The sequence below is a fragment of the Carettochelys insculpta genome, chromosome 5 (genome assembly GCF_033958435.1).
Source record: "Carettochelys insculpta isolate YL-2023 chromosome 5, ASM3395843v1, whole genome shotgun sequence".
In the NCBI taxonomy this organism is placed as follows: domain Eukaryota; kingdom Metazoa; phylum Chordata; order Testudines; family Carettochelyidae; genus Carettochelys; species Carettochelys insculpta.
The window spans coordinates 46,630,349-46,646,503 of NC_134141.1; the positions used below are offsets into that span (position 1 = coordinate 46,630,349).

Below are 16,155 nucleotides of genomic sequence, written 5' to 3' on the forward strand. Positions count from 1 at the left end.
AATTTCAGAATATGCACATGTTATGATCCCTCCCTGACCAGCCAACCCTGATGTCAGTAAAATGACCTTTGTGATCGACCAACCCCTGCATCACCATGGAGAAGTACCCCTTTTGATTAATATACTTCGAGGCCAGGTGGGCTGGGGCCACGATGGAGATGTGCATGCCATCTATTGCCCCACCACAGTTCGGAAACCCCTGGGCAGCAAAAGCCATCCACTGTGGCCTGTACATCTCCCAGGGTCACAGAATTCTTGAGGAGATGCTGACAGATTGCGTGGGCCACCTCCCTCACAATGGACCCCACTGTAGATCTGACCATCCCAAACTGATTTGCCACTGACCGGTAACTGTCGGGCATTGCAAACTTCCACAGTGCAATTGCCACTTGATTGTGAACCGTTAAAGCCGGCCCCATTCCTGTGTTGCTGCGCTTCAGGACAAGTGCCAGCACATCACAAAGTTACATAAAAGTGGACTTGCACACGCAAAAGTTCTGCACCCATTGCTGGTCATCCCAGGACTCCAAAACTATGTTGTTCCACCAGTGTGTGCTGGTCTCATGAGTCCAAAACCACTGCTCCATTGTCAGCAATGTGGCCAGGGCAGCCAGCAACTCAGAATTCTTGGACCGCAGTTGGGAGATTTGCTCTTCCAAACCATCCTCAGCAGCAGCAGCACCATCATTAGGATATCCAAGCATCACTGAGCTTTGGAACTGAAAGACAAATTGTGCAACAGCCCTGTGGTTGCTTTGAGTTGGAGTGTTTGTGGATCCATGTTTGCGCTGGAATGCTGCCACAGGAAATGGTGCGATCTCCAAATCCTTTTTTGCATGGTTAGTGATGCAGTGAATTCTGGGACAGTGCTTGGAATTCTGGGAAACACCCACAAACAACCAAGGCTAAGGTACTGTGGGATAGGTACCCACAATGCAGTGCTCACACTGTTGAACTTGCACAGGGCAATGGGGACATGGAGATTCAATGTGGAAAAAAGGTGGGTCAAATTTCAAGAAGCTCTGTAGACACTTAATTTGAATTCATAATATCTAGATTAAATATCAAATGTATCTCATAGTGTTGATGCAGCCTGAGGCTCACAAAGAGGCTTCACTGAAGTAATGACTGCACTTTGCCACTTCCTACAGTCAGTAAGCAATGACACTGCACTGTAATGGCTCTTGAACGAGTTCTACTCCCATTTTGTGAAAAATAACTTTAATGTTCAATTATTCAGAAGTAAATGATCTGAAAGGAACAGAAAGCAGCCAAAGACAAATTTCTGTTTGCACGCTCACCTACCAGAACACTAACCAAATAATGTATTTGGGTAAGTTAGCTGTATGGAAGGAACAGGTTAAAGACTATATTTAGACAAGTTAGATGGATTCAAACCATCAGGAGTTGGTGCAATTCATCGTACTGTGCTTAAAAAAATTTCAAAACTGTTACCAACTATATCTGAGAACTCCCAGAGATACATGAAGGCTAATAATCTAACTAACTATTTTAGATGGGGTGGGGGCAGGAGGGAAAGGAGGAGGACCAGGGGAATTATAAGCCAGTCAACATAACTCGGATACCTATAAAAATACTGCAACAAATTATCAATCAATTTGTAAATATCTAGAGGGTAATAAGTAAAAGCCAACATGAATTTGTCACTAGCAAATCATATCAAACCAACTAAGTTTTCTTCTTTGACAGGTTTACTTGTTTAGCGAATGGGCAGAAGGGGGAAACAGCTTTTGCCATAGTCCTCCACGGTATTCTCATAAGCAAACTACAAAAATGTGGCCTTGATGAAATTACTATAAAGTGGGTGCAAACCTGGTTAAAAGACAGCATTCAGTGCATAGTTATCAACAGTTTGCTCTCAAGCAGTGAGGATGTATCTAATGAGGTATCACAAGGAACAGTTCTGGATTGGTAGTACTCAGCATTTTCTTTAAGGACCTGGATAACGGAGGGGAGAGTATGCTTATACAGTCTGTAAATGACACCAAACTGGGAGGAGTGGAAACTACATTGGAGGACAGGATAAGAAATCAAACAAACTTGACAAATTAGAAAATTGGTCTGAAATAAACCAGAAGAAATTCTATGAAGACAAGGGCAAAGTACTTGACCTCGTAAGTAAAACTTAAATGCACAATTACAAAGTAGGCAACAACAGGCTATGTAATAATACTGCTGAAAATGATCTAGATATTATAGTGTACACAAATTGAGCAATGTGATATAGTGGCATATAAAACTAATATAATTCTCAAGCATATTAAAAAGTTATGCTATGTGTCAGACATGGGTAGTAACTGTTCTATTCTAATTGGCATTGGTGAGGCCTCAGCTGGACTGCTGTGTTCCATTGTCAAGAGAAGAGCAATAAGACTAACAAAATATTTAGAAAACCTGGCCTGAGGAAAGGTTAAAAAACTGGGCATGTTTAGTCTTGAGAAAAGATGACTGAGGTAGGACCTGACAGTATTCAAATAAGTTAAAGGCAGTTATAAAGAGGATATTGTTGAGCAATTGTTCCCTATGTCCAAGAAATAATGGGCTTACAGCAGACCGCCCCCCCCCGACTTACACAATTTTGACTTGTGTGATTCTTGGAATAATGTGAGTTGAAATCAACGAGCCCTGCTGCACCCCCACTGCCTGCAGCACTCACCCTGCTGCTTGGTTCCTAGGTCCCCACAAACTGGGGGAGCCAGGAAACTGACCAGTGCTGCTGCGCGTCAGTTTCCTGGCTTCTGCAAGCAGTGGCCAGTGGGAAACCAGGTGCAGCAGTGCTGGTCAGTTTCCTGGGTCCCTGCAGCTTGGGGGAGACGTGAAACTTACCAGTGCTGCTGCATCTGACTCTGGGCTCTCTCCTGTTCACAGGAGCAGGGAACCAGGTGCAGCCAGGGCTGGGGAGACCTGAAGGCAGCAGGGCCCCACCCCTCCACCCGGTCCTGACTTAGGCAAAATCTGACTCACGCGAAATCTGACTTACGCATGGTTTGCCAGGAACGCAACCTAGGCTAAGTCAGAGATCTACTGTATTCTGCTGCAAGGAAGATTTAGGTTAGATATTTGGAAAACTTTCCAAGCACACAAATATTTAAGTACTAGGGCAGAATTACAAGGGAGGTGGTGAAACCCCATTACTGGAGGTTTTTGAGAACAGTTTAAACACACAGCTGTCAGCGGTGGTTTAGTTATGTTTGTTTTCTCTCGGTGTGGGGTGGTGGACTAGATGGCCACATGAAGGCACTTCCAGACTTAGAAATTTGATGATTTCCCAATATGAGCATATGCAAAAATGCTTGCAGGGAACTGTAAACCTAATTCATGCAGACAATTACCATATAACTGAACACACAATACAGGTATTTGTACCATTAACAAATAGCACGGACCTGCTTTACACATACACTTTCAGTAACTATGCATGCTAATTTGGTGTGCATTAGCGAACTCAGTTTAAAATATCAGGTTCCAGAACAGTAAACGTAAGGACTGCAATATATTCTGACAACACTTACCCATGCAATTCTTCATCATCATAAATCCACTTTCATAGCCTTCAAAGCATTCACATTCAAAGCTGCCTGGAGTGTTGACACATGTACCACTTCCACAGATGTCCGGGGAGATACGACACTCATCAATGTCTATATTACATTAAATTAAGAGACAAAAATCCCAACCAGTTTAAAGTGAATCCTGCTTTACATGTAATTGGAGAAGTGAATCATTCCAGTGAAATCTAATGTGTGCACACAGGCATTTAAATATTTCATTTAATATTTTAAAAGAAACGATTCAATGATAAACTGAGTCACAAAATGTTTGGAACAAGGTGACTTGAGAAATCTAAGTTGGATTTGAAACCTTGTGGCAAGTGAGTTTTCATTGGGATCACGTTTCTGATGAGATGATATTTATGCAATAGGTACCATATCACAAATTGCAAAGTCATAGGAAAAGTCTGAAGATCACCAACCCATTTGGAATTGTCATTATTACGAAGGTGTAAAGTGGACTCCTTGGTTAAAGAAACACTGATATTTGCAATCATATGTGGATTACTCTCCTATATAAGGATAGCCAAGAGCATTTGAACTCACTGCATGTGCTCCTAGACAGAAAGTTAACTCTCTGGAGAATTAGTCGTATACTGTTTCACTCTTCAGAAGTCAGGAAGTTAAAATGACTCCTCTCACACAGAGTACGCAGTGCGTAAGTGCAGTGCAGTGCTCGGGTATGGAAGTGCTCAGGAGACTGTAGCAAGGAGGTGTCTGGACAGGTAGTTCAGAGAACTAGGGCAGCACAAGAGCTCTAGAGGAGAGACACGTGGAGTTGGGGGAAGCAAGAATGAGGAGGGACATCAGGAGACAGAAGAGGAAATCTTTAAATGCTTCTCATTTTTTTACATTTCCATCATGGACACAGTCCTCTCTTTTTCTTCCATTTCATTTCCTCTTGCTCCCTTTTATGCAACCCAACAACAGTAATGCATATATCACGTGCAGGGATCTGCAGAACAGCAGTTGACTACAGTTGGCCTCTTGTGTCACAGCACTGTTGGCCTCCTGCAGATTTTACTCACTAATCCCATTTCATTAGTAATTGAAAAAAAGCCCCACATTAAAAGACCATTAACTCTAGAGCCAGTCACCAAAATATTTTCATTTGAATATTTGCATTTTTAATAGGGGAAAACGCCTAAGAACAGCAAGGTCTGGATAGTGAGTTTTCAGGTTGCCTAACTGAGCAAAACGTAAGACTTACCTGAACAGTTTCTTTCCTCCATATCTAACGCAAACCCACTGTTACATCTACATTTGAAGCTTCCAACAGTGTTCCTGCATTTCCCATTCATGCACATACCAGGGAAAGCTTTGCATTCATTGATATCTATGATGAAAAAATAAAAGAGAACTTGTAGATGAGTAACAGAGAACCTGTACTGAGTGCTAATTTCCCACTCCTTCTTACATAGGGGGCACTGAGCCCCATTGTGTAATCTAAACAAACTCTGCTATTCTGAGCTGCCCCACAAAATAGATCTGACTGTGTGTAAGACATTGTTTCTTCATTCCTGCTGGTGGAAGACATTCTTTTCTAGAAACTGTACTTTAGCTACTACAGGAGGTGGTGAATTCAAAACAAATCAGGAATATGGGAATGAGGAAAATGGGTGGAATAGATACACTTGTGGAATACGCGTGGAATAGGCTGAAAGATACAGCCTGAGAAAGAGGCAGGTTAGAGCCATGCTGTCCCAGGTGCAACTTGGTGAGAGAGGCTGTGTCTCCCTTAGATATAAACTCTTTTAGAGATTCTTGGAGCACAAAGGGATTTCTCAGCAGCTTTGCAGACTAGTGCAGCAGAGTGGAAAGGGTATAGTCCCACATTTCCACTCTTCTTTGGGGCAAAGTAATCCCTTGAAATGTATGGAGAGAGCAGCTCCCACATTCTCCATAGTGCAGGAACTGCAATAGTAACAGAGGCTAATAAAAGAGGATCTTTGTACACACAAGATCCACTCAAGCCCTAAATACATTCTGATGTGAGAAGCATCCATTTTATGGAACAAAACTGTAGCCTGGAGACTCAGGGTTGCCAACTCTGACTGAAGCTATTCCAGGAGATTTTTTTTTTTTTTTTAACTACATGACAATGTCATTTTTTTCTTAAAATAGTCTACTGAAATATCCCAGGTTTCTTTCAATAGTCACTGGGAGAAGGATGCTCATTCTGAGAGACTCCAAGCCAATCCTAGAAAGTTGCCAATACTAGGAGACATCATGGCCATGTCTACACTAACCAAAAACTTCAAAATGGCCATTCCAAAGTTTACTAATGAAGCGCTGAAATACATATTCAGCGCCTCATTAGCATGCGGGTGGCCGCAGCACTTCAAAATTGACGCAGCTCGCCACCGCGCGGCTCGTCTAGACGGGGCTCTTTTTGAAAGGACCCCGCCTACTTCAAAGTCCCCTTATTCCTATGAGCAGATAGGAAAAAAGGGACTTCGAAGTAGGCGGGGTCCTTTAGAAAAGGAGCCCTGTCTGGACGAGCCGCGTCAATTTCGAAGTGCCACAGCTGCCCGCGTGCTAGTGAGGTACTGAATATGTATTTCAGCGCCTCATTAGTAAACTTCGAAATGGCCATTTGCATGGCCATTTTGAAGTTTTTGGCTAGTGTAGACGTAGCCCATATGTATAGAGGAAAGTGCTTGTGCAAATACAAGAGAAAACACGCGGTGAATAGTACAGCTAAATCCTGGACAAAATATTAGTCTTTAATCCTTGCTCAAGCTAACTTCCACTGAATTAAATAGCAGTTTTATACGAGTAAGGTCAGTAACAATTGAATATCAGATCTGATGAACAGTTATGTATAATGATGACACATTAAAGTTCTGCCAAATGATATATTTTTCCAAAACAAAGGCTTTGCAATACATGTGCTTGTTTAAAAATATTTCAGAATTATTTCAATTTACATGAAATGAAATTAGGACAGAAAAGGTGAGAATATTCTTATTACTTTAAGCCTTCAGTTTTCTGTGGGAGTGAGAAATTGATGCTTCTGTCTTCTTCTACCTCTTACCTCCCTCCCTCCCAGCCCCACTTCTGGACACATACATACCTTCCAAAAATTTAACAATCCACAGAGTTCTCCCACTTCAGCTCCAGGGCTTACTGAGGCATCAATAAAAATATCTCACCTCTACCTCCCCAGACAGTTTCCAGCCCTCTCAGTTTGAGGAGGAAACAAGAGCTGCGAAGGCAGCATGCAGAAGGGAAGGGCAGTAACCTTCTCCTCCTTTTCTCTATCCCTGTTGGTACCGTGTCCACTATCTTCTCTACCTATAATATTCAGCTTCAATATCATCTGAGGCTGTATCTACACTACAAGATACAAATAAAATTTCAAGGAGTTAGCTCGATATTAAAACATCGCTGGTTTCAGTGTTAATACTATTATCTTGATTTATTAAGCCTTAATACTGATTACAAAATATCAGTATTACAGGATGGGTATAGAGTCAAATTCGAATTTAAAATCTCAAATCAAAGGTAGTGGGGAAGCGCCATGTCCTTAATTTGAATGTATTAGCTCCAGAAGCATCCTGTATGTATCCCAAAATGCTATACAGTGACCCTCCAAGTATGGTCGCTTCAGTGTACACTGCTCTCCATCCAGGTACACAGGAAGCTCACAAAGTTTTGATTGAATTTGAATTAGAGTTGAAATGGAATTAAGCAGCACCTAGCCCTGCAAATATAAAATTCCTTTGCCCATCACACCGCACCGCACGGGTAGCCATCGCATAGGTAGCAATTGCACCATTAGCCATCTACTGCAATCATGAGCACTCAGGGTAATGATGTGCCCAGTACTTCTCAGGGTCACAAGAGAGCCCCAGCGTAGACCCAACAGGAGATACTGGATCTTCTTGAGATATGAGGAGACCAATCAGTGGCAAAGAGACTTCAGGTGGCCAAGAGAAACGTGGCAATCTATGATCAGATGTCGCATGAGATGACTGCCCGAGGTTACTCCTGGGACTCTGTGCAATACCAGGTGAAGGTTAAAGAATTCCAGCAGGCCTACCAAAAAGTCCAGGAAGCCCTTCAGCAGTCAGAGGCAGTTCCACAGATCTGCCGCTATTATGAACAGCTGCACATGCTTATGGGGAGTGACCCCACCACAGAGACCAGTCTGAATTAAGACACTTCTGGAGGCCCTGGTATGGAGTTTGCGATGAGCTCAGAGCAGCTGGGTGGCCTGGAGGAAGAAGGCAACAGAAAGGAGGAAGGGTACAACAAGCAGGAGCCTAATGAAGTTCTGCCAGACAGCCCGGAGCTCTTCACCAAAGACCTGGAACCAGCCCCCTTCATCGTGTTCCCCTCCAAGGTGGGTCCCTCCATGCCAGGCCCCTCCACACTGGGCCCCAAGCCCCCTGGACCAAGGTGTTCTGGTGTGTATTTATTCTGCATGCTAGAAGCGGCTTCGGGTTGGGTATAGCTACAGGGTTGTGTATAGGTACAGGTTTGCTAGCTATGGCTCTGTGTCTCTCAGAACAGTGTGTTAATGTTTCTTGGGATGGAGCGCTTCTCCTTTTTGGAAAAAATACACTCCTGTATTTTTTATGAGGTTGTTGGGCAGGTCTGTCTTTTGCAGCTTCCGTGATAGTACACCTTGCAACACCAGGCAACCAGATAGCGACCTAGTGTCATGGTGCCACACAGAATTTTGGCAAATTCTCCAGGTTTTTGGTCACGCAGCAGGAGTAGCTGTTCTTTGTACATATCGGTTAATTTTAGGAGGATGATGTCTTCTTTGGCAACCAGCAGAAGCACAGGAATTCGAATCTGTTTTTTATTTTTTTTTAACATGCTTCCTGTCCCTTCACATTTGCCTTCAGCAGCTGGCAGGCACTCTGTTCCACACCCCCAACACGGTTTGCAGGCTCAGCGGAGCTTCTCCCTGCCACATGTCCCTTTCCAACCACCATTTCTTTTGATTTTTCAGGACTCCCCGGCACCATGCAGCTGCCATGCACAGCTGGGCATCTCCCCTCCCATGTCCCTTTACATCTGCTTTCTTTGGATTATTTATTTTACTTTACTTTACTTTCATTGTACATCAACCCTGCCCTACACAGCTGTCCATGAGGCTGTGATCAAACCCTTCCCTGCTATCCCCTCCAGGCAGGGTGATCACTGGAGAGGACTGCTCCATGAATGGCCGAAAAAAAAGTTCCCTGCCACAGGACACCCCCAGGACACCTGTGGCTACCCCTGCTTTGCAGCCTTCCCCTTCCCCAAAAAGCACACAATTGCTTATAGCTTAACCATGTCCACAAAGAAATGTGCTGGATAAGCGATGGCAAATGATGTATTGTGAAATGAATGCTTACTATCCCATCCTTAATAACCCTTCAGTGGCCTTGAAAAAGTTAACTTTCCTGGATGGTAGACACTGAGACCCATTTGTTTCATTTCAAAGCACATGATGTGAAATGTATCTTAATTTTGGCCTTCACTTTCCAGAGACAATGCTCAGCATACCAGAGAAGAACAGAAGAAGAAAAGTGCAAATAGGATGTTATCCTGCTGCACATGGAAAAGACTGAGGAACAGCACACCACAATGACAAAAGAGTGCTGCTCAGTGGCACTGAGTTAAGCTGAGTTTAACCAGAGAATGCTCGACTTTCAGCAGCAGCAAGCGGCAAATCTGAGTGAGGCCAAAGCAAAGCTCATAATGGCAGTTACAGACCAAACTGAGGTCCTGCACTCCCTGATGTAGCTGCAGAGGGTCTCCAAACACAGCACTGCAGGGCTACGTCTACACTAGCCCCAAACTTTGAAATGGCCACGCAAATGGCCATTTCGAAGTTTACTAATGAAGCGCTGAAATGCATATTCAGCGCTTCATTAGCATGTGGGTGGCCGCGGCACTTCGAAATTGACATGCCTCGCTGCTGCGCGGCTCGTCCCGACGGGGCTCCTTTTCGAAAGGACCCCTCCTACTTCGAAGTCCCCTTATTCCCATGAGCTGATGGGAATAAGGGGACTTCAAAGTAGGCGGGGTCCTTTCGAAAAGGAGCCCCGTCGGGACGAGCCGCGCAGCAGCGAGGCATGTCAATTTCGAAGTGCCGCGGCCACCCACATGCTAATGAAGCGCTGAATATGCATTTCAGCGCTTCATTAGTAAACTTCGAAATGGCCATTTGCGTGGCCATTTCGAAGTTTGGGGCTAGTGTAGACACAGCCCAGGAGGCAATACCTACTGCCTAGAGTCCCCTGAGGTCCCCACATGTGGGGAGGGAGGGCAAGGGCATCTTGCTCCTCCAGCTCCAAGGGCCACTGCAAAAGGCTATTCAAGTACTTGTGAGAAGGCTTATTTTCCCAGCTACTTAAACCTCTCCTCCCCCAAAAATATTTCCTTTGAGCTCAGTGTGATTTTGTGGCATGCACGAGTGGGTGGGGAAGTTGGGGGAGGGCTGAAGGCACAGCTGTCCACTGATACTTCCTGGTCTGCAGCAGACGTGCAACTGAGGGAACTGGGTGGCTAGGGGAGGCACAGCTGCCTGCCACATGCATTCTACTTATTGCAGCTTAACCCCCTCCCACCATGTAAAAGCATTCATTCATTAAGACATGGTATGATTTATTGGCATTATGGCAGAATAAGACATGGGTAGCATGTTCATTATAGATCACTCATGAAGCTACTTTTTAAAGCATCCCTTATTGCTGCTGCCTCAGCATGGCTACTAGTGGATGGTTGTGTAGGCATCTGCGAGTAAGCCCTACCTATGGCCTCTGCTTTGGAATTCCAGATGGACAGGAAAGTCTCCCACCTGGATTCACATAGTGTTGCACAAAATAGCGCACACTGTAATAATGGTGGGGACATTAGTTTTAGAAATGTTCAAATGTGTCAATAAGCATCTGAATCACACTTTTAAACAGCCAAAGGCACATTCCACCACTATTCGTCACCTCCTGAGTCTGTAATTGAAGAAGTTTTTCTTTCTGGGTTCCAGGGCTCCTGTGTAGGGCTTCACAAGGCAAATGGGCAAAGAGTAAACAGGGCTGCCCAATATAACAGTAGGCCTCTCCCCATTGCCAATCGTGGTTTTCCAATCGGAAAAAAATATTCCATCCAGGAGTTTTCTGCACAGTCCAGAATTTCGGAAGGTGCGCATGTCATAAACCCTCCCTGACCAACCAACATTAATGTCTGTGAAATGACCTTTGTGATCTACCAACCTGCAACACCATGGAGTAGTATCCCTTTGTGTTTATTTATTCAGAGGCAAGGTGGTCCAGGGCTATGATGCAGATGTGCATGCCATCTATTGCCCCACTGCAGTTAGGAAAGCCCCTGGAGGCAAAGCCATCCACTATGTCCTGTGCATCACCCAGGGTCACAGTCTTCCTGAGGAGACATCAACAGATTACATGGTCCACTTCTATCACCACAGACCCCACTGTAGATCTGCCTACCCCAAACTGATTTGCCACTGGCTGGTAACTGTCGGGCATTGCAAACTTCCACAGTGCAACTGCCACTCACTTCTGAACCTTTAACTGGCCTCATTCTTGTGTTGGTATGCTTCAGGGTGGGGTCAGCATATCAGAAATTTCCATAAAAGTGGACTTGCGCTAGGAAAGTTCTGCACCCACTGCTGGTTGTCCGAGGACTCAAAAACAATGTGGTCCCACTCGTGTGTGCTGGTCTCATGAGTCCAATACTGTCAACCACTGTAACGAGTGCATCTAGGGCAGCCAGTAGTTATGACTTCTTGGACCACAGTTGGGAGATTTGCTCTTCCAAATCATCGTTGTCTTTATCATCATCGGCACCATTATGATACTGAACCATCACTGAGCTTTGTAACTGAAGGAAAAGTTGTGCAGCAGCCAGTGTGGTTGCCAAAACAATATGTCCTATGAGCTGAAGCTTTTGGAGATCTATGCTTGTTCTCGAATGCCACAGTAGGAAATGGTGCAATCTCCAGTTCATTTTCCTGCAGTTACTGGTTCTCCGAATTCTGGGACAGCGCTTGGAATTTTGACATTCAAACATGGAACACCCACAAGCAACTGGGGCTAACACACTGTGGGATAGGTACCCAGAATGCAGTGTTCACACCGCTGAACTTGCATAGAGCAATGGGGATGCAGAGACTTGACATAGAAAAAAGGTGGGTTGAATTTCAAGTTTTGTAGACAATTCGAAATCATAATGTTGTGGTTAAATAATCAATTTTAATTAAAATCACATTTATCTCGTAGTGTAGATGCAACCTTAGATCCACTATGCATACTGTTGCTCAGCCTTGCAGGTTTTTCCTCTACAACATCATCTGCTAAACATATGTCTCTCTCCACTCACATGACTACATTCTAATCACTTGCTTTGACTATCATAACCCTCTAATTCCTGGCTTCCCAGACGCCCATCCTACCCGCAACTACACTACATCCAAAATGCCATCACAAAACACGTTCCAAACAAGGGGAAGGAGATGAATATTTCATATTGTTTGTTATGCTTAAATTTGAATGCTACACAACAGATAACATCTCTACTCCAATAAACGCCGGTGTTTTTCCTTTAAGGAATTAAAGATACAAATAACACCCACTTTCTCTTCCATTAAGCTACGTGCAGCAAAGTATGGATTTTACCTTTATAAAATGGCCTGCCAGTTAGAACATCTCCCCTGTTGGAAAAGCCAGGTCCTCTAGGGCACAAAGCCTCATATTGTTTGGTGCCAAACTTAGGACACTCCTCGCAGTCTGAGCCCCAAGCAGCACCAACAGCGCAACAGCAGGCGTCCATACGAAACTTCCCAGGCACAGACTGAACGCACTCATCTTCATCCCACTTCAGGTAGCATTGTTCCATGCGGATATCTGCACATTTTATACAACAAAGGCAATTATACCATGTTACAAAATAATTACTTGCTAAATGTAATGACTATTTATCATTAGTTATTTGTGTTTTATATTTTATCATATGAACTTCACAGATGCATAAGTACAGTTGGTAATGTTATGGTAGCGATGGATTTCTAGAGCTGTATTGTATCTCCAGAAAGAGAGAGGTGTCAATCACAAAGTTTCCAATCCAATTGTTATAACCTTTCAATTATTACAACATCAAGATATAATGTTGCCAGGACATGAATGTCCTCTCTCTCAACTGTCTGCATGTGTTTGATAGGAAACATATATATATTTATTCACTGTTCAAAGATACTACAATTTATAGCTATGCTATGGTATATATAGTTAACATCAGAGGAATTCTTTAAAACATGTGATATTCGGTTAATAAGATGAATTCAGAAGATATTAAGCAAAATTTGGTGCCAGCTCTGCTGGTTTTTGTTGCCCCTCCCCCCAAAAAACCCCTAAAAACAAAGCAAAGCAAAGCAAAAACAAAACAAAAAATCCAAGAATACTTCAAAGGAAGTTCATTTACCCTCATATTTAAGGACAAATTTTTTTAATGTGCATCCAAATGAATGGGACTACCAAAAAAGTACACATACCAACTGGGCCTGCAAAATCCACAGTTACATACTGTACAGTCTAGAGAAGTATTACATCTGTAATTTACATATGTAATTGTGTGTGTGTGTTTGTTTGAGGCACAAAGACATGCATACATGTTTCCATGCTGATGTGTTTCACCCATTAAAAATAAGTGCACAGTGTCATACCCACCACCATCTCAAAAAATCTCCCAGTAGAGCACATCAGAATACATGACTTTTTTCATAAAGTTCTTATGCATTTTTCCATCATGCTAAGAAATGATTCAAATGTTTTTTCAAAAAAGGTTGTTTAATTTACCAGATTAAATTTATATAAAAATTAATTTTATGACTAATCCCCTAAATGTTAATTCTAACCTGAAGGGGAATTTTTAAGTCCAAGTCATGAATACCTGACAAATAACTTCACAACAGAAATGTTGACAACACACTACTGTAAGCCTGTAGGATATTGTTCAACAGTTTACTAAAAGATTTGTTATTGCCAAGATATCCACATATATGTAATGATTCCAGATATATTGTAAATACCCATTTCCTAGATACATCTGTCTAGATGTACAAGCCAAAGGGTATGGCAGGAGTTTATCAAATCTCCGCACTGAGTTATGGAATTTTCAAGAAAATAGGTAACAGCACACTTCAAAATTTGTCACTAACCTATGTCTTCTTTCTTTCAGCAGCTCAAAGAAGGTGTGGTTGAATCTACTGAGCTCATAATACCGCATTTAATTTTATTGATTTCCCCTTCCCATTCTGATTCCTCCCAGATACATTTTTATAAACAACCAGATTGAAACCTGATGGACAAATCTGTTACTATGTTAACATTGCTCCGTTAACATTGCAGGACTCTACCAGCATATAATTCAGCAACTGCAGAACAAGTATTAAGAGCCTGCTCCTATGCCCAGTCAGTCACTGACTTTAGTTAGTGGAAAGGTTCTTTCTTACATCAATGAGAGTTAGATCAGAGCTTGTGAAACAGTATATTCTACAGAAAAGGGGAACAATTACAATGTGCAAGGAAAAACGTGGAGACACGTGCAATGTCCAACTCAGACCACTTTGATACAAAGTCCATTGTTGACATGGAAAGCTAACGAACCTACAGGCCCCAAATAGAATGGCTGTGGCCACACTAGCCCCCTCCTTTCGAAAGAGGCATGCTAATGAGGGATTTTGTCAGATGCTAATGAAGTGCTGCTATGAATATGCAGTGTCTCATTAGCATAATGGCAGCCGTGCATGATTCGAAGGGACCCCCTGATTCTGAAAGCCCCTTGTTCCCAAAAACAAGTGGGAAGAAGGGGCTTTCAAAATCAGGGGGTCCATTTGAAAATCCCCCCACTATACAGGCAGTGTGTGTTTCAAAAGCGGCACTTTATAACTGGCGTACAGCTGCTATTATGCTAATGAGGCACTGCATATTCATGACAGCACCTCATTAGCATCTGACAAAATCCCTCATTACCATGCCCATTCCGAAAGGAGGGGGCTAGTGTGGTCACAGCCCATATGTTGTATTAATTTGTCATATGACAGATGAGGCCAGGAATTAGGTTTTAATAAACATTGTTGGGGTATATTAATGATCAACATGAAAAATAAAGGATGGAGGAGGGAAGATGGAAGAGCTAAAAATGACACAGATGAGTTATAAGTATATTTTCCATGCAAATCCTTCAAAATAAACTGTGTATGTGTAAATGTACTGCATATGCATCTTGATTTAAACAATTTACAGAACAAGTATAAAAACTGGAAACATAATCCTCATGGTTTCCATCCCCGTTCAAGATGTATAATTATTTTCTACTCACGAAACTGAGCAACCACATTGCTAATACAAACTTGCTTTCATTAAAACCACTGTAGTACATTAAGCAGTTTACAACAACTGAATTGATCTGATGAAGCAGGTTTCTCCCATGAAAGCTCATCACCAAATAAATCATTTTGTTAGTCTTTAAAGTGCTACATTTCTACTGCTTTCTTTTGTTGGAGTACAGACTAACATGGCTACCTGTCTGTTACTTCAGGAATGTATCATGTGGCCCAAACTGCCTGGGCAGTCTAATAGAAGGCTTATGCCATGTAATTTAAATTGACATTTATTAGTTAAACCCTTGCAAAAAGAAGCGGTAGACTTAAGATAAAGTTGTATTGTATATTACTTTAAAATCAAAGTCCTTCATATCCGTTCTCACTTCCATCTATCAAATGTAAATATGACACTGTTCCTTGTAAATATCCCTACAGAGGCTGGAAATAACATTACCAAGCATGGAAAAAAAAAACTCTAAGCCAAACCTACTGTACAAAACTCCATAAATATGCCAATTACTCACACATACTGATTTTTGTGCACAAAATAATGTAGGGAAGTGGAAGCCTATACAATAAACAAACATTTGATAGACTGGATTTTTAGTTATTTCTTTTTTTCTTTGACATTGTTATATATTCTTTGAGTTCTTGTCAATGCTCTGATTTTTATGTATACGTGCTAAAAAAGAGAACAGTCACATATTGTAAGTGAAATAACTTACAAATACAACAGACTTAATTTTCAGAATTAACTACTAAAACACAATATATAATTCACTATGAACTACAATCAGCACACCAGGTAATTCAAAAGTCACAATCCCCTTACATCTTCAACATTATCTTCAACTTCCCTCCGCCTCCTTAAAAGCAAGGTACTGATTCACACCAGCTGTTGTTAATTAATAACCTAAACAGAACTACAGCTAACATTGAATGAACAGGATTGCTGCTTTGCCCAGTTTGACTTTTTAAACATTGCAATTGCTCTGAAAGCAAAGGAAACATGAAGGCCTTGATCTTGCAAATCCAGGTGTCATGCAGAAAAGAGAGTACCAGGTGGCTGCCCTGTCAAGTCTGACTGAGGAGTACTCACAGGTGCAAGTGTGGTTAAATACTAGGTAGAGTCCTCTAAAATAGTTGAAAATGAGTAGTAAAAACTTTTGCTGCTGGCCTTTTACTGCCAAACAAGCATAATAAAAATGGTCTGGGTATAAAGCAGCCACATGCCATATG

The 16,155-nt window shown here is 42.4% G+C and overlaps 1 protein-coding gene across 1 annotated transcript in view; it reads right to left on the bottom strand.

Annotated features, from left to right (window-relative positions):
• FBN2 (fibrillin 2) overlaps positions 1–16,155 on the bottom strand; it is a 314,667-nt gene that overhangs the window by 131,080 nt on the left and 167,432 nt on the right. Inside the window, exons 24-26 of the mRNA XM_074995040.1 lie at positions 12,212–12,439; positions 4,783–4,908; positions 3,534–3,662 (exon numbers count right to left, since the gene is read on the bottom strand). Coding sequence (XP_074851141.1) covers positions 3,534–3,662; positions 4,783–4,908; positions 12,212–12,439 — 483 coding nt within the window. The remainder of the gene's footprint in view (positions 1–3,533; positions 3,663–4,782; positions 4,909–12,211; positions 12,440–16,155) is intronic.